General features: G+C 37.4%; 1 protein-coding gene across 1 annotated transcript in view; it reads left to right on the top strand.

Annotated features, from left to right (window-relative positions):
- The first annotated feature begins 1,420 nt into the window (after nt 1-1,420).
- ITGAV (integrin subunit alpha V) overlaps nt 1,421-25,849 on the top strand; it is a 242,984-nt gene continuing 218,555 nt past the window's right edge. The window contains exons 1-2 of the mRNA XM_053698539.1: nt 1,421-1,971; nt 6,613-6,737. Coding sequence (XP_053554514.1) covers nt 1,823-1,971; nt 6,613-6,737 — 274 coding nt within the window. The 5' untranslated portion in view covers nt 1,421-1,822. The remainder of the gene's footprint in view (nt 1,972-6,612; nt 6,738-25,849) is intronic.

Raw genomic sequence — 25,849 nt, 5'->3', positions numbered from 1 at the left:
CTTTGAGAAACACATCACAGAACTTAAACATGTCCTCAGCCAACTTAAAAGGGCAGGTATCAAATTATCCCTACAAAAAGCTCAATGGTGCCATAAACTTATTGGGACATGAAGTTACTTCTGAATCTGAAGGGTTAAATCCTCAGAAGAAAAAGGTGGAAGCTATGATAAATTCTAAGAACCCAACTTACTTAAAGGAATTGAGATCATTCCTGGGTATGACGAATTATTCTCGCAAATGTATTGATAATTATGCAGAATTAGCTAAACTACTGCTACTTCTTCTAAAGAAGGATGTGAAATGGCACTGGAGTGAGGCTCAAGAGACAGCTATCAGAGAGCTGAAGAGAAAACTCACTCAAGCACCTTGCTTAGCGTACCTTGAGGGTGGTAAACCTTTCTACTTAGAAACAGGTTACACGGATATAAGCATGAGTGCTGTTTTATACCAAAAGCATGATAATTTAAGCAAAGTCATTGCTTATGCAATCAAAACTCTATCCCCAGTAGAAATAAAATTTAGTGATTGCGAAAAAGCCCTCTTATTACTGTATGGGCTCTACAAAATTTCCGCAGCTATATACAGGGCGAGAAAATTATTGTAGAAACGGCCCACCAGCCTTTGCTATATCTGGAAAGTGAGAGAATAAGAGATGGGAACCTGTCTAATAGCCGCATAACAGCTTGGACTCTTTCCTTACAAGGCTGGCCTTTAGAACATTACCTAGTGTGTAGGAGCTGTTTGTAAGTGCCGGTTTGTGGCAGTTTAAAAACCGACCACTCAGAGAAGGTTCAGCAGGGAGTCCCTGCCTAGATCTGCTCTAAGTAAACCAGGCAGAGTACTTGCTGTATGCACAGCCTCACCTGCACCTCCTCCTCATTAACACTCCAGCTCAGCTGCAGCCCTCCAAATCTCCTGGAGGGGACATTTTTATTGAGAAAAACAAAACAAAACTGGGACATACAACAAAATCCAGGGACTGTTGGCAACTATGTATATGTGCAGTCACTAATTAGCAGCAGGGGGGTCATAACTCTTTCATACCTCTCCGTTTTTATCAAGTAATAAAAAAGTGTCTCTGACAAATTTCATAAAATGTGGTACGGGTTGCTGTCACTTTAAATAAAAATACATTTGTCCATGTCAAAATACTGAACCGATTTAGCATTTTGATAGTCCTAAGCTTTTGAAACCCAGTTTTTAATAACTAATGCTTGTGTCTAAACTCTTTACAGTCATAGATTAATCCTATAAAATAATAAAATCCTATGTAAGATTTTCAGATTTACTCATCAGTTCCCCCAGATAACAAAACCTAATTTCAGATGACTGTAAAAGGATTGGCATGTCTGGATTCCTTCCTGGGTGTGAGGGGGCGGTACCACTGCTCCCACCACATTTCCCATTAACTCACTGGAAGCTGGGGGACCTGGGGCACATCCAGAACAATGCGTCGTTGATGTTGCTGGCAGCTAAGAGTTAAGGCAGTCTCCCCACCTCCATTGCTGCTCCTCCCTTGTAATAAAATAGAGAGAAGGAAAGTACCAGAGATTTACGGAAGTTTGCCCAGTCAGTCACCAATCTCACCCATAAGTGTACAAAGGGCCTATAACTATTACATTAGTTAGGCTTGCGGTAAAAAAGTACTACTGAATACATTAGTCACAGTTTATAAGAACCGGTGCTAGTCATTTGGGTCAAAAGGGGTCGCTATTTCTTTACGTAGTGGGCGATTCTATGGAGTGAGCAGCTCAGTTTCAGCCACTGTCCCCGAGAGAGAGGAGTTATATAAACAGCTTACGGTGTAGGATTTAGGGTGCAATGGCCGCTGCGGTTCTATGTCTGTGCTTTGCCCTCGTTGGATTATCTTGCTGTTTTAATTTAGACACTGACAACCCATCGGTACAATCTGGTGCTGAAGGCAGCTACTTCGGCTTTTCTATTGATTTCTTTACCCCAGATCCCTCATCGTAAGTATAACTGTATTATTGTTTTAAAGAAGAAATACAACTTATTAAAAGTGGATGTTTTATTTTTTAGAAGTCCACTGTATTGGTTACCACAAGATTCCATGTTTGCACTATTAACTCCCTAGCAGAGAGAGAGCTTGTATTTGTGACTTGGGAAGCAGCAAATGGGTTATATGTAATATTCTTCATACACCAATGTAGTCTATATTCATTTTATCTATCCAATTTATTTGTATCATAACATAGTATATCCTTTTTGCAACATAAATGCATTTTGCTTCTCTATACTGTATTCTGGCATACTTTGGGTTCAGTGTCCCTTTAAGTATTTGTTGTTAGTGACATATCTTTGACTTAATAAAACAACTAACCATACATTCTGGTGGTATATGATTATATGTAGCACCATTGCAATAATTCCAAACCATGCTGGGCTTTTGAAAGGTGTTTGAGCTCTCCAACTCCAAAAATATGTGACAGGTCCGGTTTTTCATTATTGAAACAAATAAGCAATTTATTTTTTTTTAAATTATGATAATAATTAAAGTATACAATTTTTTACTCTTTCTCACATATCGTATTTCCACAAAGCTCTTGTGATCAATAATGAATAATTAAAAATAATAACTGGTAAGGTTGGAAGCATAAATTGTTGTAATTTAGCATCACAGATGAGTTCCAGTAACTACCCACTTATATCCTGAATCCATAGATTTGTGTCATCAGATGTCACATGATCATATTGATATTTGTGGGTCACAGTGCTCATAAGCATTCCCCAGGCCACATTTTAATAAAGCATATATAGTTTTCAAAACCTTATGCTATTATTTTATTTATTTTTTTGTAGAAAATAAGGAAAATGTTTGGGAAGGGGCATGATACTCAAACACATTCTCTGTGCCATCTAAAAGAGAATATTGCAAAATCCTATACTGTACAGAGTTTTGTTTTTAATGTAAAACCAGGGTTTTATGTGGGAGTTGTCTCTAGCTGACAGTAAGTGTTTGAGTTCCATGATCATAAATGTTCTGCTAGTTTAACTTCAAATATAACTTTTTTATGCAAAAATATTTTAACATTCTGCTCTTTCATCTACATAAAAGCAATATTTCACTACAGGACCTGTCTTAAAGAAACACTATATACTCAGAGTAATCTGTCATTTATTTATATTGAATTACATTTTTCTTTTTTTGTGATGTAAAAGCTGCTTACAATTAAAGGGACAATAAACACCTTGTAATTACAAGACATTTTTGTTGAGTTGATATAGAATAACATATCAGTCAAGAAAAAACAAATCAACACACTTTTTTTCTTTTTTACTGTTGTACATTGTTTTTCAGTTGTTATCAGCCTACAACAATTAGGAATATAAATCAGCACTGTGTGCATGCACCTGGCGAATGTGCAGAGAGCATACCTATGATTCAGTGCCTGTGTTAGAGTTGAGATCAGCAACAAAAAATATTCACACAGAAAGTAAAGCCATGTCACGAGAAAGAAAGACACACAATTGAAACAAAAACCTGTTATTGTATAAAATATTGCCTGGAAATTACAATTGCCCTACATGCTGTGCACCAAGCATTTTTTAATAGATCATGGTGTGGTACCTGGAGCCATTTCCACTGAAGGTCTGTAGAGTGAATAGAGATGCTCTCCCTGGGAGAAAGCGGAAGAAGTACAAATTTCATTTATATCTTATAGCAAAAGGAAGCAAAATAAATAATGTATATTTCAATAATGTTTTACTTCCAATAATGAAACATTTTATGCATTATGGAAATGTTGAGTTCAATGGTCATTTAATGGAGAGCAGTATATGGCCTGGGAAAATAAAATGAGGACATGCAAAAATTAGCATTTATTATGGCCTGCCAAAATATCTAGCACAGCAGGGTACTGTAAAAAGTAGAGTAGATGTACAGTAGTTTCTGAATTCATTAAAGAAGCGACTAGTTTACAGAGATATCTCAGAATCTCTAGAATCCTTCACTGATCTGTGTTTAACTGGATGCTGATAATGGTAATACACTATCCCATTGCCCACTGCTGTAGAGAAGGCAGGAGTCTGTCCAGAGGTAATAGGAGGCATAGTAGAGCATATCCAAATGGGCTAAATCGGGAACCAAATATAGAAACCAAAAGAGCCCTACACTAAACATACTGACAGGTCTAACGAGAACAAGTTCAAAAGAAAATAAAGCATAAAATTCAGACACAGAGAAATGCACCACCTCAGATCGAGGTAACAAATTTGCGCCAAACAGAACCCATTTCAAAAATGGCCGCTGAGGAGTGACTAGTAACACGCCAAAAAAACTAATGGAAAAGAGGCGACGGAAATAATTGCTCTGAGAAATGACTCAAAAGATGCTACTGAAAATATTTGCAACAAAAATAATGCAATTTGCAGAGAAGGATGTCACACTTGTGGGTTTTTGGTTGGATTGTGTAATTCTGTCAGATAAATGACTGTGGCTTCTTAAAAACCCCAGCTGTCTGATTCTTTAAGGGCCGCACAACAATAAGAGCTCACGTTTCCAGTCTTAAAATTCATTCTCTACAGTGATCTGGCATCATAGATATTTTGAGCCCTCTTTTATATCCTGGCTCAACAAATTTAGATTGCCACAACTCAATTTTTTCAATATTTCTGCATCTTACGGTTGGTCTCATAAAAGGTGTGTGGCTGGCTCCTCAATATTCTAGCTGTCTCATGATTTATACAAATTTGTCAACCCCTGTACTGTATAACAAGGGTATGAGACCCACAATGATACCCCAGGTAACAGCACAACAATGTTTAGTTCCCACACATCATTAGAATCTCAGGAAATCCAGGCATCTTGTGTAAGTTTCCTGGGTGTCCGGTAGCATTCCTATCAATCCTGAGTCTGATTCATAGATGTGCCCATTTGCAGGGCAGCAAAATGACCATTAGACAGCCATGCCTTTATGATACTTTAGAAAGAAGAGTCAATGAGCAAATAAACTATACTCCTTTTTAAGCTCCCTTTGTCTCTTCCTTTAAAACATAAATGTTATGTGTACTAACATGTAAACTGAATTAACAGATTCATGAATCATGAATATTATTAACAAAACGTATATATCTAGAAAATTGAAGCGATCATTGAATTAAGGTTGGAAGTAGGATGAAACATTTCAAATTCTCTAAAATCCCTACTTGTGCATTATTTTTTTCTGGGACTTCCTTGGTAGCTGCCCATTATCAGTGTGTGTGTATGTGTGTATATATATATATATATGTATGTATGTGTGTGTGTGTGTGTGTGTGTAAATGTTGCTGGAACCACATTTCATTGTAATCCATCAACTAGGGTGCAGGAACTGTTAAACATAATCCAATAGTAGAGAGTGTTCAAAGCTGTGTTAAAGGCAAATGGTGGTCCAACACTTTGTTAATAAATATTGCCTATTGCACAGGTTTTCAGATTATTTTGGCTAATCCCTGGCATGTGTGTGTGTATGTATGTATATATATATATATATATATATATATATATATATATATATATATATATATTCTCTATCTTTGCACTCTCAAACTGGAGTTGGTACTCATGGCAAGCCACTTGCAGTCAGTGACCCAGACCAGCCTGGGTGCAAAGCTCAATAGGAGAAATCACACAAGATTATCAAACACACAGAATAATCAGCACCCACTTGAATGCACACAGGCTTCAAACATAACAGTGAAGAGTGTGGCCAAACAGTGATAAACCCTGGACCCACTTATCTGTCTCTTCTTACCTGGGTCCTAACCTACAGTCAACACATGCTGGCTTCCATCCAAACTCACTGAGTAATCCCAAGGGTGCCACAACTATTTGTAGCCTCTCCTAGACACATACAAAACCCAGTAGTGGACTGTACTCTCAAACGGGAGTAGGTAAACATCCCAAGCCACTTTCAAACAGCAAGCTGTTTGTTACAGCATTTGGTGATAAGAGGTGTGCATCCAAGTGAGTTGTGACGGTTCTCTGTGATATATATATATATATATATATATATGTGTGTATATAATCTCTGTGTGCAATCGTTGGCTGGAGCACTCTGTGTTGTTCTCACCTAAGCCAAAATGGTGGGTTCAGCGTGCAAGAATGGATTTTATCAGTTACCAGAGGCTCCAGGGTCTTGAATGTGTATGTAATCAATTGTCAATATCATGCTCACATAATGTCTCTTTATGAACCAAAAGTTATTCAGGAATGTTAACAAATAAATAATAAATAAGTTAAATTATCACATTATAATGCTGTTTCTTTTAGGCTATTGTCTTCTGTTATATGCTGAAGATTATTTGTTTGGAATCCTCTTAAGCTTGACTTGGCACCAAACTGAATTTAGTGCTGATGTGTCTATCTACACCCCCCCCCTTTTTCCTTGCTGCCATGGTTGATTTGGACTTTTATTCCTACTTAGAATGTAGAAACTATTGTTTCTAATAATAAAATTAAGTTACCCACCACTAATCATGGAATATGTTTTTTTTTTTTTTTTTTTTTTTTTTACATTATTTTAGTCTAAAAAAGTATAAACCAAATAATTGTCATACATTTTGTAATCTGTGTAATTTGTTTCTAAACACATTATTTTTCTCTCTTAAAGGTCATATTTGTTGATTGGTGCACCCAAAGCAAATACCTCCCAAAAAGGGATTGTCCATGGAGGTGAAGTGGTCAAATGCGACTGGAAAGGTTCTGGATGCCAGGCTCTTACTTTTGACACCAGTGGTGAGAGATTTATTTTTTAACTAGATTACAAGTGCTTCAAATATTAATATCATTTAATATATTCTCCAACTGAAAGCCTGGTGGATCTACCGGTTGGGGGACTTTGCACCCAAAGGGCATAAACATGTCCATAGACTGGCATTGCTTTCTATAAGCCTGATACACCAGTTAAGGGACTAGGATCCTCTGGTGGGAGTCATTATCAATGGCCCTCTTCTGAGAGTCTTAATGAGTTATTGGGTATCCCACCTTCTCTCTCTCCCTGAGTACTGGTGGGTGATGATATTGAAAGGCCAGGGTGACACCCAGCAAGACACTCTCTATTACTCCTTGTTGTGCAGATCTTATGAAACCGTCTGTCTATTTGAAGTCTATTCTATTTTATCACACTGAAAGTGAGCACTTCATTCTCTAACCAATGTCAGTAGTACATTGATTTGTCTTACTCGTCTACTATAACATTTGATTAATAATTAATATTGAGGTCAAAATTGTATTTCTGCAATGGACCCCTCACTGGTAGTAGTTACTGTTTTCTGATTGCCACTTGTGATTACAACCTGATGATCTATCCTAGTAAAGGCAGCAAACTGATACCGACACAGACAGGATTTTATGTGATTTTGAATTAACAATATCAAAACACCAATGCAAAATATGGATACCTGATTGTTCCTTATAGTTGACCCAATGAATGTGCAGGTGAGGGCATCTAAGTTGATTTTGCTGGCACATGCTCACAACATATTGCTTTATCTATGTATTATTATTATTATTTTTAATTGCACACTTCAACTTAGTGATGATTCAGCACATACAGAGACAGAATTTAACTGCTTGCAATCGAAAGAGCCGTATTCTAAAAATTGTCCCTGATTTGCATATTTATTTGTTGACTGACTAGGCTTGCAGACATGATTTGCAATGTGGAGTTATAGCTCATTACATGCAGTTTTATTTTAGTATACACACACCAATGACACTATGATAATGGTATATATCACTATTTATTGAACATCTAATCTGTGTGGTAGTAGGAGGATTAGATTTTTATTTGATTATACACAAGAGTCTGTTTGTAAACTTGGGGTTAATGTTTTTGTTGTCACTCTGTAACCAAGGCAACAGTTTTTGGTGCAATTTTGTGTGTGAAGTTGGGGGTGGGGCTCTGTGGTCTATTTCAACCTGGCTTTTTGGGTCACTCTTGTTTGGCCTGAGGGAAGGGGTTACACACCCTAGAAACGTCACCAGTGTTGTTATGATTAAAAGTTAGCTTATATTTTTGGATCTGGCACCCTGGTGTGTGTGTGTGTGTGTGTGTGTGTGTTTGTAAGTACCAAAATTCCATTAGATATATGTAGAAATATGTATTAATGAATAAATAGAACAAATTCTTCTATATGAAGAAGATTGGAATATGACATATTCATATTTTCATGTGAGGTTAGCTCGCTTGAGAATATGTGGTCGCGTTTACGCGTGAGTAGGGTTTTTTTTTCTATTCGGCGTTTTGCGCACGTTGGGTTAGCGCACAAGCGAAAATGTATGTGATGTAACAAATTAGAGTGTGCCATTTATGCTTGAGAATATCTATGTAATAGCAGTTGTATACAGAAGAGGGTTGTACAGCCCGCAGGTGAAACTAACCAAGTCAGGCACAGCACCAGGCGATTTCATAGCTGAACTGGTAACTGAGCAGCTTAGCTAAGCATTTTGGTTGAAAAAGGTATAATCCTATCAGTGGAGGCGGAGTAGGTTAGATGTGCGCCTTCTTTAAAACCTTCAGATCATGTGTAACACTGGTTATAGAAAGTCTGAATATGCTGTATCTGTAAACCAAACTACATGCGTACATGGAAACAGTTTTAGATTTTTCATTCTTAGAATATTTTTTGTTCATTCTGGCTTTTAAATAGGGTGATTTTGGAGTGGGTAGTATAGGTAGGGTAGTCGTTATTAGTTGCTTTATTGAGGTTATAAGGGACATGGCTTATTTGGGAATGTTTCCTCTTGTGTGCCCTGGTAATGAGCTTCAGTGTGTGGTGATGGTAGTTGTGTATACAGTGCAGCTAAGTAAAGTTGTGTTGGTGTATGGAGTGTCAGGGAAGAGTTTAACTTCAGCATTAGTGATATGCAGTGTAGGCACAAGCGTTTTCTACATGCTAGGTTATGGTCTCTAATTCCTGTTGATTGTTTCATCTTGTTCTTATAAGCGAGTTCATTATTAATGTTATTGGCTTTGTGATGCCATATAAATGAAATCATATGTTTTTCTTTTGTGTGTTTTGAGTGAACATTGAAACTCCATACATTCTTGCATTTTAGTTTTAGTTATCATTGAAAGAGTTCTTTATTTTTAACATGGCCAGTGGAGGTGTTGATGAAGTCTGCAAGAATCATAATTTGAAATTTTGACATTCGATAATCAAATATTACATTTAATAAAGGGAAAAAGACATGTTAAGTGTTTAGAAAACATTTGACATTTTGGTTAGAATGTTACCTTTAATAAATTTGCACCAACGTTCCATTATTCTTATGAAGGTAAGAACCTTTGGGATCTCGGACAAAACCTAGAATACAGGTGGCATTGAACTTGTTTGCAGCCTGCAAGTTGCATATTGACCCTGGCTTGGCACCAGCTTGGTGTTGTCTCTCATATTGGAAATGTATAGCTAGATATCTTTTCCTAATTGGTCTCAGCAGATGTGATAAGATACTGTGAAACATTACAAGGTTTGCTAACTGAATGATAGTAGCAATCCTTGCCTACACCATAAACAAGTTCAGATTGGCTTCACCAAATGAGAGACCAGATGTGGGGGGTGTTAAAATATTTAAAATGTTTTCACATTTTACTGGTAATAATTTATCACAAGGCTACAGGAAATTCTTGTAATTACAAGGTGTTTTATGTTAAGGTTAAGTTTGCTGTGTGATTTTTTTTTTTTTTTTTTTATACAAGACAATTGAGTACCAAAAAGTCCACATTAATTCTACATTATTTACTCATCTAAAAGTGTGAGATGAATTCTGACCGTGGAAAGATTAACCATTTCTTTCTGGGTGTTTTATTTATGGTGCAAAAGTGCTCGGAAAGTATACACTTATGTTTTGGAAATCATATGAAGCAGACGTTGTTCAAAGTCTGTGGAACTGGATGGAACTTATCTTGTTATATTTCCAAGAAGTCAGAACAATGCTGCTGGTGTCACATGTCCAATATCATGTAAAGTTGACTAAGCTTCCATCAGAACCCATTGCATCTGTTTGCTTAAACATAAGAGAATGTTTTCCTAATGCAATAATAGGCTTTACATATTTTTTTAGTTGGGTATTAACAAATTTTATAAATCAAAATGGTGGCTTGTTATTTTGATGATCAGTCAGAAGGTCTAATGGTCTACAAGCTACACTTTGCTAAATTTGTTCCCCCAAACACTGTGGATTTTCTCTATCAATGAAATGTTAGTGTTGTATCATTGCTTCTGTTTTTTTTCTGATTTTAAGAAGGGTCCACAACTTCTGCAGAGCTCCCCTTACACCTGGCACCGCTAAACTCACTCAAAGTATAATTTGTGCCGACTTTGTGCACTTGCTTTAGTGTACATGGTCTTCATTAGACGTCACTGTTGTTATGAGCAAAGTCTAAGACATACTCTTTATTTCATCAGTGATGGATCTGTGAGCCTCCTAGAAGGCCGGCACCATCCCAGCTGAGATATGTGTAGTTATGTCCTTGCTGTAGGCTCCATCTAAATCAGTTTAGTTTTGACTTCTGTGTCCCTTTTTAAATATGTAAAAAAAAATATATATATATTTACATGGAAAATGGTTTAAAAGCTAAAATGAAACAGCTGAAGTGAAACGAACAGGAAGGAAGCTGATATCTATTGCTTACCGGCTGAGAGAGACAACTCCCACAGAAACAAAGTTGGATTATTGAGGACAAGAATATTCATTAAAGGGACATGAAACCAAATGTTTATCTTTCATGATTCAGATAGAGCATGCAGTTTAAAAACGTTCTAATTTTCTTCGTTTACTTAGGAATCTATTGTTGAAAAGCATTCTGGAGAACTATATGGCATCAGTTTTGCTAGAATTTTATCGATTGCAAGAGCACTAGATGCTAGCACTATTTCCTGCTATGTAGTGATCCAGACATCTACCTAGGTAGCTCTTCAACAAAGGAATACTATAGGAACAAAGCAAATGTGATAATAGAAGTAAATGGGAAACTCTGTGGGTTTCATATCCCTTTAAAAAAGCATTGTAGGTTGACCAGTGATGGACCAATTTTGAGCAGCATGTTCCTTTAATGTGAGTGTTTTTATGGTTGGTATTACCCATTTAATTCACTGGATAATATTGAAATCCCTTTCCAGAAATGTTTCCTGATCACTTTTTTTCAGTGATTTGTCACATTCAAAAATGTCTCCTCTGTTTGTTGTTATCCTTAAAGGGACAGTATACACTCATTTTTACATAACTGCATGTAATAGACACTACTATAAAGAATAAGATGCACAGATACTGATATAAAAATCCAATATAAAATGGTTTAAAAACTTACATAGAAGCTCTGTTTAGCTCTGTTGAAAAGGCAGGTGGAAAGCCCACTGCAAGTGGGAAATAAGACACTCCCCCCCCCTCCCCCTTCTTTTGCATATGAAAAGACCCTTTACACAAACAGGAGCAAGCTGCAGTAGGTATCTGACGATCCTAAAACTTTGGGGCTTGGTTAGGAGTCTAAAAATCAGAGCAATGTTATTTAAAAATAAGCAAAACTATACATTAAAAAAACCAAAAAACTTTATGGACTATATAAATACAGGGAGTGCAGAATTATTAGGCAAATTAGTATTTTGACCACATCATCCTCTTTATGCATGTTGTCTTACTCCAAGCTGTATAGGCTCGAAAGCCTACTACCAATTAAGCATATTAGGTGATGTGCATCTCTGTAATGAGAAGGGGTGTGGTCTAATGACATCAACACCCTATATAAGGTGTGCATAATTATTAGGCAACTTCCTTTCCTTTGGCAAAATGGGTCAAAAGAAGGACTTGACAGGCTCAGAAAAGTCAAAAATAGTGAGATATCTTGCAGAGGGATGCAGCACTCTTAAAATTGCAAAGCTTCTGAAGCGTGATCATCGAACAATCAAGCGTTTCATTCAAAATAGTCAACAAGGTCGCAAGAAGCGTGTGGAAAAACCAAGGCGCAAAATAACTGCCCATGAACTGAGAAAAGTCAAGCGTGCAGCTGCCAAGATGCCACTTGCCACCAGTTTGGCCATATTTCAGAGCTGCAACATCACTGGAGTGCCCAAAAGCACAAGGTGTGCAATACTCAGAGACATGGCCAAGGTAAGAAAGGCTGAAAGACGACCACCACTGAACAAGACACACAAGCTGAAACGTCAAGACTGGGCCAAGAAATATCTCAAGACTGATTTTTCTAAGGTTTTATGGACTGATGAAATGAGAGTGAGTCTTGATGGGCCAGATGGATGGGCCCGTGGCTGGATTGGTAAAGGGCAGAGAGCTCCAGTCCGACTCAGACGCCAGCAAGGTGGAGGTGGAGTACTGGTTTGGGCTGGTATCATCAAAGATGAGCTTGTGGGGCCTTTTCGGGTTGAGGATGGAGTCAAGCTCAACTCCCAGTCCTACTGCCAGTTTCTGGAAGACACCTTCTTCAAGCAGTGGTACAGGAAGAAGTCTGCATCCTTTAAGAAAAACATGATTTTCATGCAGGACAATGCTCCATCACACGCGTCCAAGTACTCCACAGCGTGGCTGGCAAGAAAGGGTATAAAAGAAGAAAATCTAATGACATGGCCTCCTTGTTCACCTGATCTGAACCCCATTGAGAACCTGTGGTCCATCATCAAATGTGAGATTTACAAGGAGGGAAAACAGTACACCTCTCTGAACAGTGTCTGGGAGGCTGTGGTTGCTGCTGCACACAATGTTGATGGTGAACAGATCAAAACACTGACAGAATCCATGGATGGCAGGCTTTTGAGTGTCCTTGCAAAGAAAGGTGGCTATATTGGTCACTGATTTGTTTTTGTTTTTGAATGTCAGAAATGTATATTTGTGAATGTTGAGATGTTATATTGGTTTCACTGGTAAAAATAAATAATTGAAATGGGTATATATTTGTTTTTTGTTAAGTTGCCTAATAATTATGCACAGTAATAGTCACCTGCACACACAGATATCCCCCTAAAATAGCTATAACTAAAAACAAACTAAAAACTACTTCCAAAACTATTCAGCTTTGATATTAATGAGTTTTTTGGGTTCATTGAGAACATGGCTGTTGTTCAATAATAAAATTAATCCTCAAAAATACAACTTGCCTAATAATTCTGCACTCCCTGTAGATCATCTACAAAACATTTATGCAAAGATAAAATGAGTGTATAATGTCCCTTTAAAGGGACACTGAACCCAAATTTTTTCTTTCGTGATTGTTAGAGCATGCAATTTTAAGCAACTTTCTAATTTACTCCTATTATCAAATGTTCTTCACTCTCTTGGTATTTTTATTTGAAAAGCAAGAATGTAAGTTTAGATGCCGGCCCATTTTTGGTGAACAACCTGGGTTGTCCTTGCTGATTGGATAGCACCAAAAACAAGTGCTGTCCATGGTACTAAACAAAACATATGCTGGCTCCTTAGCTTCGATGCCTTCTTTTTCAAATAAAGATAGCAAGAGAATGAAGAAAAATTGATAATAGAAGTAAATTAGAGAGTTGCTTAAAATTGCACGCTCTATCTGAATCATGAAAGGAAAAATTTGGGTTCAGTGTCCCTTTAAGTGTATTTTTGCTTTATTGGTTAATGCCGATATTCCAATATGAACAATGTTAATACTGTGTTCATTACACTGTAAAACATTCAGGATTTGGATAAAAGTGCAAAGTTGGTTAACCAGTGTGTTTCTTTTATTTAATAATAACCACATATATCCCTAGAATCTGCAAAGCTTTTACAGTTAATGAACTGTGGCTTTGTTTCATATTTTCCTTGAGAGGATTAGGAAAACATTTTATGCACCAAATCTGTAAACAGTGCTAATTTGTGTCACAGACTAGGATAACAAATAAATGGGACAGCATTCCAGTGAGAAATATTCAACAACCTAAGGCTGGGAATTAGCCCTATAATTAGTGCTAAGTATTAAAAATGTCTGGAGTTCAACATAGACTGTTCAAGAGTGGAACAATGTTCTCCTGAGAAAGTTACCTACCTAATGTTCTATCCCTCACCTACCTATTCTCAAGACCTGCTCCAGCTAGGGTTGCCTAGATTAAATCTAGAACTAAAGATGATATCCTGGTAAAACCTCTTCTAAGAGTGTTAGAATCTAATTATAAACCAATGACCATTTAAAAATCAGACACAGTAGTTTAGTTCCTAATTTATGCTTTATTATTATTTATGTAAATTGATGTTGAGCATGGCTAGTATTTTTTTCCAAAAAGGTGGCAGGTCATGGTGTGACATCAAGGAGCACAATGTACAGGATAACAAGATATAGAGTGTGCATGGATAACATAGACAGGAACAGGGTGGTTTTCCCCTTTAAAGCGATATGATTACTAAATGATTATGAACCTTCATAACTGAGAATAATTTTGCAATGAATAAAGCAGCTTTATTTTGTCAAATGAGCATATTATTTTATGTTTTTTTTCCCCTTTTCACTGATTTCCCTGTCTCCCATAACAAAATAACACTTGTTAACCAATCAAACTAATACTCATATATACCATGGACTCTTCACATGTGCAGTTCTGGAAAGAAACTGGGTAGCCGCCCTACCCTCTTTTCTGCCCTTAAGGTGGTTTAGCAATAATTCAGTTTAGTGACTTAGTAATCATTTATTTAACATGTATTTAAATAAACAGATATATATTAATTTCTAATCTCTATCTAATTGCTAAATATAAATATATATTTATATACACACAATCACACCTAAACTACCACATATGCTCACTGCTATTGCAAATAATGTTTTTCCTACCATGATTGTTGATGCAAAACTGATAATTTAAATGTAAACAAGATAATGATTACAGAGAATGTGAGGGAGGAGAGGTAAGCAAAAGCTAACAAATAAACAGGGGTGGACTGACCCATCAGGCAATCGGTCACCAACTGATGACCTGCAGTCTTGTGGGGGGGGGGGTGCAGCCCATCTGATTCCAAGCCCTTACAATGCAGGCCAGGTTCAAGAACAAGGGATGTGATGAATAGAGCTCATGGCTTGCAGCATCCACACTAAGCCCCGCTATCCGCCTTCAATTAGCACTCCGCCTCCTCCTATCATGGCTGTATTTATTATTTTGTGGGAGTATAGCCAAAGCGCCTAACCTAACGGAGGTTGGGTCTAAATGAACAACTTGATAGTATTATATGTGTAAATTTGTTAACATAAGTTACTTATGATACACAGTACATATAAGGCTGATTAACAGAGACATATATAGATGTTTTACAGTATATTAACAAAAACATAAACACATGGATCCATGTACTTAATAAATAAAATATCTTAAAACGTTTTAAAATGAGATGTCTAAACAAGTGCCTTTAGATATCTCAAACAGAGTCAGAATATTCCTAAAACAATATACATGTGAACATATGGTTGAATAAACTTCTGGTATGAGCGTTGTCATGATACAATCAAGTGGAGTAGTTGATACCTGGATTGGCTACCCGGCTGTACTCGTTGTAAATTATAACCAGGGCGTTGTCTTTGACAAGACAAAGAAAGTTTGGTTTAAATATGTAACGGAAAGACTTGTGGGTAGAACTGCTCTGGGACTCAAGCCACTAACATCAGGAACGACAGCTCTCCACATATCTAAAGGAACTTGGTAATAAGTTGGATATTGTGTGTGTAATTCTTTCCATGTCCCAGTTTCTTTTTTAAAGAATTGTAACTTTGCAAGTGTATGTTATTTTGAATGTCTTTGTAAGTTCGCACTGTGTAACCTGTATTGATATTTTTGTTATTAAACACATAGAAAATCTCATTCTGTCTTTTGGGCTCTAATATCCAAATTCACTCTCCTGTTGAGACAAGGTTAAAGGCACGTTATCTAATTGTTAAATTGTGTGAGGTTTTTGGGGGTTTAGACATTTTGGTGGTGGCAGCAGAAATTGTTAGAGCAGTGTGGACAGGATTTGGGGTTAATGTGGTGTCTCTTTTAAGGTCCTTTTGTAGAGTTGCATGGTTAAGGGAACCAGAGCTGTGTGCCATTAACCCCTTCATGCCCACATCCCCTGAGGTAGCCAGAATTTCTTCTAGTCCCCCAGTGAGTTACCCTGAGGGGGTGCTAGATTCCTTTGAGTGAGAGCGAGTGTGTGATATCCTGCAAGGAAATGTCCTCCACGAGGGAAATTGTGTCAGCTGATGTTAATTGTTACAGTGGGCAAATGAATGCAGAGAGTGTGCAGAAAGAGCAGATCTGGTCTTATGAACGAGGAAAGACTAGGATTTAGGTTGACATAGGGGATCAGTGTGGGCTGACCCCCTATTTCCACCATTTAAAAAGGGGAGGTGTCATGATACAATCAAGTGGAGTAGTATGATACCTGGATTGGCTACCCGGCAGAGGTGGTATTGTGTTCTCAGCCTGGAAAAGGTTAATGCGAATTGCCTTTTTCTGTGTGTGAAATCTTCTTTCAGAAAAGCTGTAAGCTGAGACCCCCCCCCCTACTTCCCCCTCCTTAGCATGTCACAGGTCTGAGGTGAAGTGTTCTTTGTGTAACTGGTAATTGTGTGTAGGAATGCAAAAAGCTCCTCCCCTACTGGGAGCTAAGACTTGCATTGGCTGTACTCGTTGTAAATTATAACCAGGTCATTGTCTTTGACAAGACAAAGAAAGTTTGGTTTAAATATGTAACAGAAAGACTTGTGGGTAGAACTGCCCTGGGATTCAAGCCACTAACATCAGGAACGGCAGTTCTCCACATATCTAAAGGAACTTGGTAATAAGTTGGATATTGTGTGTGTAATTCTTTGCATGTCCCATTTTCTTTTTTTAAAGAATTGTAACTTTGCAATTGTATGTTATTTTGAATGTCTTTGTAATTTCGCACTGTGTAACCTGTATTGATATTTTTGTTATTAAACACATAGAAAATCTCATTCTGTCTTTTGGGCTCTAATATCCAAATTCACACTCCAGTTGAGACAAGGTTAAAGGCACGTTACCTAATTGTTAAATTGTGAGTTTTTTGGGGTTCCCAAAAGGCCCCTTTAATTTAGACTTTTTGGTGGTGGCAGCAGAAATTGTTAGAGCAGTGTGGACAGGATTTGGGGTTATTGTGGTGTCTCTTTTTAGGTCCTTTTGTAGAGTTGCAAGGTTAATGGAACCAGAGCTGTGTGCCATTAACCCCTTCATGCCCACACCCCTCTATTGTGACATTGAGAAGGTTTGATTCGTCACAAGCGTATATACAGAAACAGGTTTCTTAAATAACAACTGACTTGATATCCAATGATATGATAAGTAGTATTAAGTGGTATAAAATGAGATACCAATGGTCTTGATAAAGGTCTTTGAGAGGCCGAAACGCGTCGAACACTGGTAAGCACATTTCTATTACATATTTTTTACCCAAATGTTCTACACTATCGTTTCTTTCTTTTACAGAAGGACCAATTTATACATTCACCAAGGTAGTTTGATGATTATTATTTAAACACCCCCCCAGTGGAGTCCACTACTTAACTATATTCTGGGAAGTTGATTATTCTGTTACTTATCTGGGAAGCCTACTAGCAACAGACATCCCACTTTAAGAATAAACTTACACTGAATATTACTGACACATTGGTCAACACTTCACAGAGTCTTTCTGGATCACATTGGAGTTTGCACACACAGTTTTTGGACACGAACTGTAGTGTCTTTGTACTTTTACTTTTTGAACTTTTATGATTTTTACACTGATCCTCTACACTGATTTTGGTCATTGTTTTCTCATTTCAATTCGGATCTTTTTCATCTTTTGTGTATATTCATCATCATTATCCATTTGCGGCAACATTCATTATTGTTTTTGTTAAACATTTACATTTCACATTGAGTTAACGCATTGCCCACACAACTTTTTTAAGCACCAAGTTGCAGCTCATCACACATTGGACACATACGACCCCATATTTCCTTTTACATTATTTTCTCTATTGCGTTCATCATTTGTAACTCATTTTTTACCACTTAATACTACTTAACATATCATTGGATATCAAGTCAGTTGTTATTTAAGAAACCTGTTTCTGTATGTACGCTCATACCAGAAGTTTATTCAACCATATGTTCACATGTATATTGTTTTAGGAATATTCTGACTCTGAGATATCTAAAGGCACTTGTTTAGACATCTCATTTTAAAACGTTTTAAGATATTTTATTTATTAAGTACATGGATCCTTGTGTTTATGTTTTTGTTAATTTACTGTAAAACAGCTATATATATCTCTGTTAATCAGCCTTATATGTACTGTGTATCATAAGTAACTTATGTTAATAAATTTACACACATAATACTATCAAGTTGTTCATTTAGACCCAGCCTCCGTTAGTTTAGGCGATTTGGCTATACTCCCATAATTTGATTGTTTACGTTTGACAGCTAGGTGTCAATCATCCAAAGCTAAAGGGTCCACTGCCACCAGGCGCCAAGTGCACACTTCCTTACTTGTATTTATTATTTTCAAAGTGAGGGGGAGGACTGGAATTTTGCATATGCAGAGGCCCAGCTCACTGAGCAGCTGCTGCAGGGCTATTTCTTACACTGTAGGTCCCTAGGAGGAGGGCTGGAATTTGGCACCCACCAAGGCTTAGCTAACTGAACAGACTTTGCAGCCCTAACTCTTTGGCTGCGACCAGGGTGGGTTCAGCGCCTCAATAGTCAGCCTTAGAACAGAATAATTATCATTTGCAGCCCGCCACTGATAACCTGCTGCCATTAATCCGCACAGTGCAGGCAGCTCTAAATAAAATGCTGCTGGCTACTTGGTGTTGAGTGAGTTAAGACCAAAGAGACAGCATTAGAGACCCAACATTAGCTACCAATAAGCAGCAGCATTTTAAGTAATTAATGTGTTGTGTGACTGTCATGATGTTAACATTACTTTTTATGAGATTTTTTTTCCTATTTCGTTTATTACCAAAGTGATATCACTAAAAGCACTCCCACTAGGAAGCAATATTTTTTTTACTTAACAAGAATCAACTTCAGGTTGGCATCTTTTTTTTTTTTTTTTTTTAAGAACTAAAGTATTACCTCTCTAGACTCTGTCTTGGAAGCTTTTAAAGGAGTTCTGGAATAAAGTTGATGGTAAAATTCTGTACAAACTTCTAGAATATAAAATAACATTTCTGGGCCCTTTTTTAAAATTGCTCAGTTGCAAAGCTACTCCTAGTGCAAATCAATAAATATATACAAAAATGACACTCTTATTAATCAGATAATTCAAGTCTTCCTAAGTCATAGCATATCCAATGAGTACTCATTATGTTTTGCACATAGAATTGTAGAGTTCTTTTTACCAGCACTTTGTAAGATATTTTAGAACTTATCTGTCTCTTCTTGATGTTACCTCAGCCAAAGCCACCTTTTGTACAATGCAGATAAAAGGCTACTAGTATTTCACATAGCTTTTTCTCTGTTTTAAGGATTACACAAGGCCATACTGTAAAGATGTAACTCCTAACTAAATGGGTATTGAGGATATTAATGGTTCAGCTAGACAGATCCCTTAGCACATCAGCACCTCTCACACTTGCTAGCCGTTTCCAGCTTTGTTTGTGTCCCTGTGGTGACTCTCAGCACTGGGGACCCTGAACACAAATGGAAAGTACTGAGTTTGTCTCAACAATGGGTTCTGTGCAGAATGACATTGAGGAGGAGCAGGAAGAAGGTCACCTCCTCTAGCTGTTTTGGGTAGTTCCAAGCCATGGCTGTCCTGTTAGATGTTACACTGGGTTTGGTCAGTTTGCTGGCTGCCTCTCTGACATGACCCTGCAGGACAGGTGTTCACAAGAGTTAAAGGGACAGTACACTCTAAAATTGTTTTTCCATTAATGTATTTTCAGTGACTTGTTATACCAGCTGAAGTGTATAAAATATTTTAGAAATGGCATTTTCAGGTTTATTTGTGTATATGAAGTAGCTGGTTTTGTGCTTTGAAACCACAGCCTATTACAATGGGATGAACTTAAAGGTAATATCCAATCTCATTATGTTATAACGTTGTGTACACAGACTTGCTTCCTTATCTTATATTTGTCTGGAACACCAAAGCTCAATGCATGGAGAGAACAATGGAAAATTATAATTTTATTGCTTAACTATCCTGCACCCCACTTAGAGTGTAACTTCTTCTGCTGGCTGTGTTTACTTAGCATATACTCCAGTATCGAAACTATCAGCCAATCGAAATTCAAGGGACGCCATCTTGGATGACGTCATTTAAAGGAACATTCATTGTTGAAGAAGACGTCGTAAGAAGAGGATGCTTTGCGCCGGATGTCTTGAAGATGGAGCCGCTCCGCGTCGGAAGGATGAAGATAGAAGATGCCGTCTGGATGAAGACTTCTGCCCGTCTGGAGGACCACTTCTGCTGGCTTGGATGAAGACTTCTCCCGGCTTCGTTGAGGACTTCTTGCCGCTTGGATGAAGACTTCTTCCGGCTTCGTTGAGGATGGATGTCAGGTCTTCAAAACTGTAAGTGGATCTTCGGGGGTTAGTGTTAGGTTTTTTTAAGGGTTTATTGGGTGGGTTTTATTTTTAGTTTAGGGTTTGGGCCATGAAAAAGAGCTAAATGCCCTTTTAAGGGCAATGCCCATACAAATGCCCTTTTCAGGGCAATGGAGAGCTTAGGTTTTTTTAGTTAGGTTTTTATTTGGCGGGTTGGTTGTGTGGGTGGTGGGTTTTACTGTTGGGCGGTTGTTTGTATTTTATTTTACAGGTAAAAAAACTGATTTCTTTGGGGCAATGCCCTGCAAAAGGCCCTTTTAAGGGCTATTGGTAGTTTAGTTTAGGCTAGGATTTTTTTTTTTTTTTTTTTTGGGGGGGCTTTTTTTATTTTGATAGGGCTATTAGATTAGGTGTAATTAGTTTAAATATCTGATCATTTGTTTTTTATTTTGTGTAATTTAGTGGGGGGTTTTTTGTTGTAATTTAGGTAATTGTATTTAATTTATGTAATTTATTTAATTGTAGTGTAAGGTTAGGTGTTAGTGTAACTCAGGTTAGGTTTTATTTTACAGGTAAATTTGTATTTATTTGAGCTAGGTAGTAATTAAATAGTTAATAACTATTTACTAACTATTCTACCTAGTTGAAATAAATACAAACTTGCCTGTAAAATAAAAATAAAACCTAAGATAGATACAATGTAACTATTATATTGTAGCTAGCTTAGGGTTTATTTTATAGTTAAGTATTTAGTTTTAAATAGGAATTATTTAGTTAATGATTGGAATTTTTATTTAGATTTATTTTAATTATATTTAATTTAGGGGGTGTTAGGGTTAGGGTTAGACTTAAGTTTAGGGGTTAATAAATTTAGTATAGTGGGGGCAGCAGATTAGGGGTTAATAAATGTAGGTAGGTGGCAGCGATGTTAGGGGCGGCAGATTAGGGGTTAATAATATTTAACTAGTTTTTTGCAATGCGGGAGTGCGGCGGTTTAGAGCTTAATATGTTTATTATTGTGGTGGCGACGTTGGGGGTGGCAGATTAGGGGTTAATAAGTGTAGGTAGGTTGCGGCGACATTGGGGCGGGAGATTAGGGGTTAATAAATATAATGTAGGTGTCGGCGATGTTGGGGGCAGCAGATTAGGGGTTAATAAGTATAATGTAGGTGTCGGCGATGTCGGCGGCGGCAGATTAGGGGTTAATAAGTGTAAGATTAGGGGTGTAGACTCGGGGTTCATGTTAGGGTGTTAGGTGTAAACCTAAATTTTGTTTCCCCATAGGAATCAATGGGGCTGCGTTATGCTGCTTTTTTTCAGCCGGCTCTCCCCATTGATGTCTATGGGGAAATCGTGCACGAGCACGTAAAACCAGCTCACTGCGGCTTTCAGCAGCGCTGGTATTGGAGTGCGGTATGGAGCACAATTTTGATCTACGCTCACTTCTTGCCTAATAATGTCGGGTTTATGAAAACCTGTAATACCAGCGCTGTAGGGAAGTGAGCGGTGACGATAACGTGCAAGTTAACACCGCACCACTCATAACGCAAAACTCGTAATCTAGCCGCAAGAAACTAAATCTAATAACACTGACATCCTGGTTTTAGTGTGATCACTGTACTTTACAGCTAGGGGAATCTGATTATTTGACTGGAGCAATTGCACAAAATATTATGCTGCAAATGCAGTGCCTGGTTTACTGCAGTTTTCTTTCCATAGCTGGTCTAGTTGAGTGCTACTTACATTCCATTCTACTGAAGGCGAAAGAGCTGCTTAGTTTCTTTTGTCCTTAACCTATTTCCAGCATTAACTAAATATGTATAGAAATAATGTTCATGCTCTATATGCTTTGAAAAGATTTTCATGGTGAGTAGCTGTATTGATTTTAGGAAGATCAAATGATTGCTGACATTTGTTGTCTGTTGTTGTTTGTTGTTTGTTGTTGTTGTTGTTGTTGTGCTGGAATGTGTGAATAAAGAAATACAGTTTTGATTTTTGTATTTATTCATTTCAACACTTTTGACCACTTAAAAATGTTCTATATCCGGCTGCATACCTTAATGTATAAGGTCTTTTGCATCAGCAGTTCACAGTAAAGGGATATGAAACCCCCCAAAAATATAATTTTTTTTATTCAGAGTATACAATTTATAAATTGTATTTTGCATAATTTTTTCAATAAAAAAAAAATCACATTTGCTTAGTTCCTATGTTAAAGGGACAGTATACACTCATTTTCATATAACTGCATGTAATAGACACTACTATAAAGAATAAGATGCACAGATACTGATATAAAAATCCAGTATAAAACTGTTTAAAAACTGACTTAGAAGCTCTCAGTTTAGCTCTGTTGAAAAGGTAGTTGGAAAGCCCACTGCAAGTGGCAAATAAGACACTCCCCCCTCCCCCTTCTTTTGCATAGGAAAAGACCCTTGACACAAACAGGAGCAAGGTGGAGAAGGTAGCTGACGGTATTCAAATAAAACTTTGGGGCTTGGTTAGGAGTCTGAAAATCAGAGCAATGTTCTTTAAAAATAAGCAAAATTATAAATTTTTTAAAAAAACAAACTTTATGGGCTATATAAATAGATCATCTACAAAACATTTATGCAAAGAAAAAATGAGTGAATAATGTCCCTTTAAGGTAGATGTCTGGAGCACTACATGGCAGGAAAAAGTGCTGCCATCTAGTGCTCTTTCATATGGATAATATTTTTGCAAAACTGTCATTTAGTGCTCCAGACATGTGCACACTCCTGAGCTTACATCCCTGCTTTTCAACAAAGGATACCAAAAGAACAAAAAAATTGATAAGCGGTAAATTAGAACGTTGTTTAATATTGCATGCTCAGCTGAGCGTGCGCAGGCGCAGTTAGTCTGTATCAAGAAAAAGGAGGAATGCAGGGAGTAAACATCCTCCAACAGATTTTGCTATCGATGATAATGCGCATGCGCAAACTACATCAGCGCATGTTTTAGGATCATCTGTGGAATGCGCTGACATAGTTTGTGCATGTGCAGTAAGCGGTAGCAAACATGTATGTATATAGATAGATATGTGTGTATTTATAATCATAGTTATCCTTTCTAAAACAGCAGAACTTGGCTAATTTGGTGACTTCTAGCATCTGTTTTTTATCTACATTTTGTGTTTCCTCATTTCAGTTTGTATATGGAGTGAATCCCATTATAATACAGACAACTAGAGAACTTAACCTTTGCTTGGAATGTATTACATGTTAGAAACTGTACACCTTCCAGGTAGGACATTTTTACATTGTGAGCTGTCTAATGCTGTCATTGCCTGAGGTAATAGTTCTCGAGGACCAAAGACATTTTGTCATTGCTTAACTATTCATTGTGAAACGTTTAACCCTTTCACTGGCATAAAGAGAATAATAAGTATTTTCTACAAAATACTAGATCTTGCCTTGTGGTGATAACTTTTGGTATCTGAGAAGGAGAGAATAGAATGTGCCTTGAAGAGACAAATAACACTGTTCAAATTCTACAAAAAGGGGACAAAAAAAATGAAACCATCACATATTTTTATTGCATCTTAAATAGTTAATTTAAAAAGTTGTTACTTTTTATTTTTTAAATGTGAATAGTGCACAAACATGCACTTCCTGTTAAAATAGTTAACACTATTGTTTAGTTTTTTTTTACACTAACAGTCCCTTTTATAGTATTCAATAATTTACAGGGTCATAATAATAAACAAATAAAATGCTCTGATTTGTTAGAAGATGTATTTTTAACACTTGCATCAGCCCAACACATAGTTAAAGTACTGCTCAGAAGTCGCATAGCACTGGTAACTTCTGGTCACCCAAACTAGTGCTGCTGATTAGGTCAGCTACATTTTCCACTCTGGTCCAGCGGGTCTTTGCAGTTCCTGAGCGGTACTTTACATATGTGTTTAATTTCTTTGAGTGGGTTAAACACATAAGCTTCAATCACAATCTACGGGCCGCAGCTTTTCAACTCTTTCTAGCCGAAAAAGGCTACTTTATGATTCCGCGTAATGATAATAGCGAATTTTCGGCTCTTACCCGCAAATGGGTCCTCAATAAAAGACCTATTTCTCCTATGGGGACATGAAACATAAATTGTAAGCTGTATGATAATGTACCTTCATATCGGAGAAGAATTTTGCAATGAATAATGCATCTTTATTTTATCAAATGAGCATATTGTTTTGTGTTTTTGTTCTAGGGGGCAAGATAATCAGTGAAAAGAAAAAACCCTGTTAACTTCTTTTGCAAACTAATACACAGATGCAGCATGAACTCTGTTTGCACATGTGCAGTCAATGAAAGAGTAGCCTGCAATCTTCTCTTCTTTTAAATGTATACTAAACACACATTTTTTTTCTTTATTGATTCAGATAGAGCATGCAAATTTAAAGGGATACTATAGTCAAAATTAAACTTTCATTATTCAGATAGAGCATGCAATTTAGAAAAACGTTTCTTCTTAAAATGAAAAAGTCCACAGCTGCATTCATTACTTTTGGGAAATAAGAACCTGGCCACCAGGAGGAGGCAAAGACACCCCAGCCAAAGGCTTAAATACTCCTTCCACTCCACTCATCCCCCCAGTCATTCTTTGCCTTTCGTCCCAGGAGGTTGGCAGAGAAGTGTCAGAATTTGTTTTGTCTCTTATGGAGGGTACTACTCTTAGCAATGGGACAGGAGTTTTAAGTAATCCTATCAGTCTCTCAGTGAGGGCTTGGATGAAAGTTAGAGTCCGGAGATGCAGGGAGAGTCTTTCTGCTAACCATCCCGACACATATTAACAGCACCTCAAGCAATCGGCTTTGTCTAACTTTGCTCCGCTGCCTGCTTTCTTCTCTCAAGTCCATGGCGGAGGCGATGCTACTATCCGTCACACTTGAAGGGCCGTGTTCCTGTTACACGGCGTAGATTCCGGTAAGATCGTTTCATTTTACTTTCTTTGTGAATGTACTGTAATTCAGATGTTTTCCCGAAAGGCTACCACTTAACATAAGGGTCTCAGTGAGTCTCCTTTAGTATCTTGGAATCAAGGGTTAATATCTCCTGAGGGTGGTTATTGAACAGGGTTTTTTTAAATCATTTTTGTTATGTGATTCAACCTGCTTATGTGTGGTGTTAGTTGGGCTCATGGTTTGGAACATTAAGGCCTCTGGAAGTGACGCGACCTTATGGTTGGGCGCGCCGCTTTTTTGGACCGTACGGTTCGTGGCCGGGCGTAATTACGTTCTATCTTCCATTTCCGCAATCCTGACCGTGTGGCAAAGGAGAAATTCTTGTCCTCAGGGGTCTGGTTCATAGGAGGTGGTGAATGCCCCAGCCATTGTGGGTGTCGGGTGTCATTTAGTT

This window comes from Bombina bombina, chromosome 1 (genome assembly GCF_027579735.1).
Source record: "Bombina bombina isolate aBomBom1 chromosome 1, aBomBom1.pri, whole genome shotgun sequence".
NCBI lineage: Eukaryota > Metazoa > Chordata > Amphibia > Anura > Bombinatoridae > Bombina > Bombina bombina.
The sequence above is the reverse complement of the archived record's forward strand: the minus strand, read 5'-3'. Positions and strand labels throughout refer to the sequence as shown.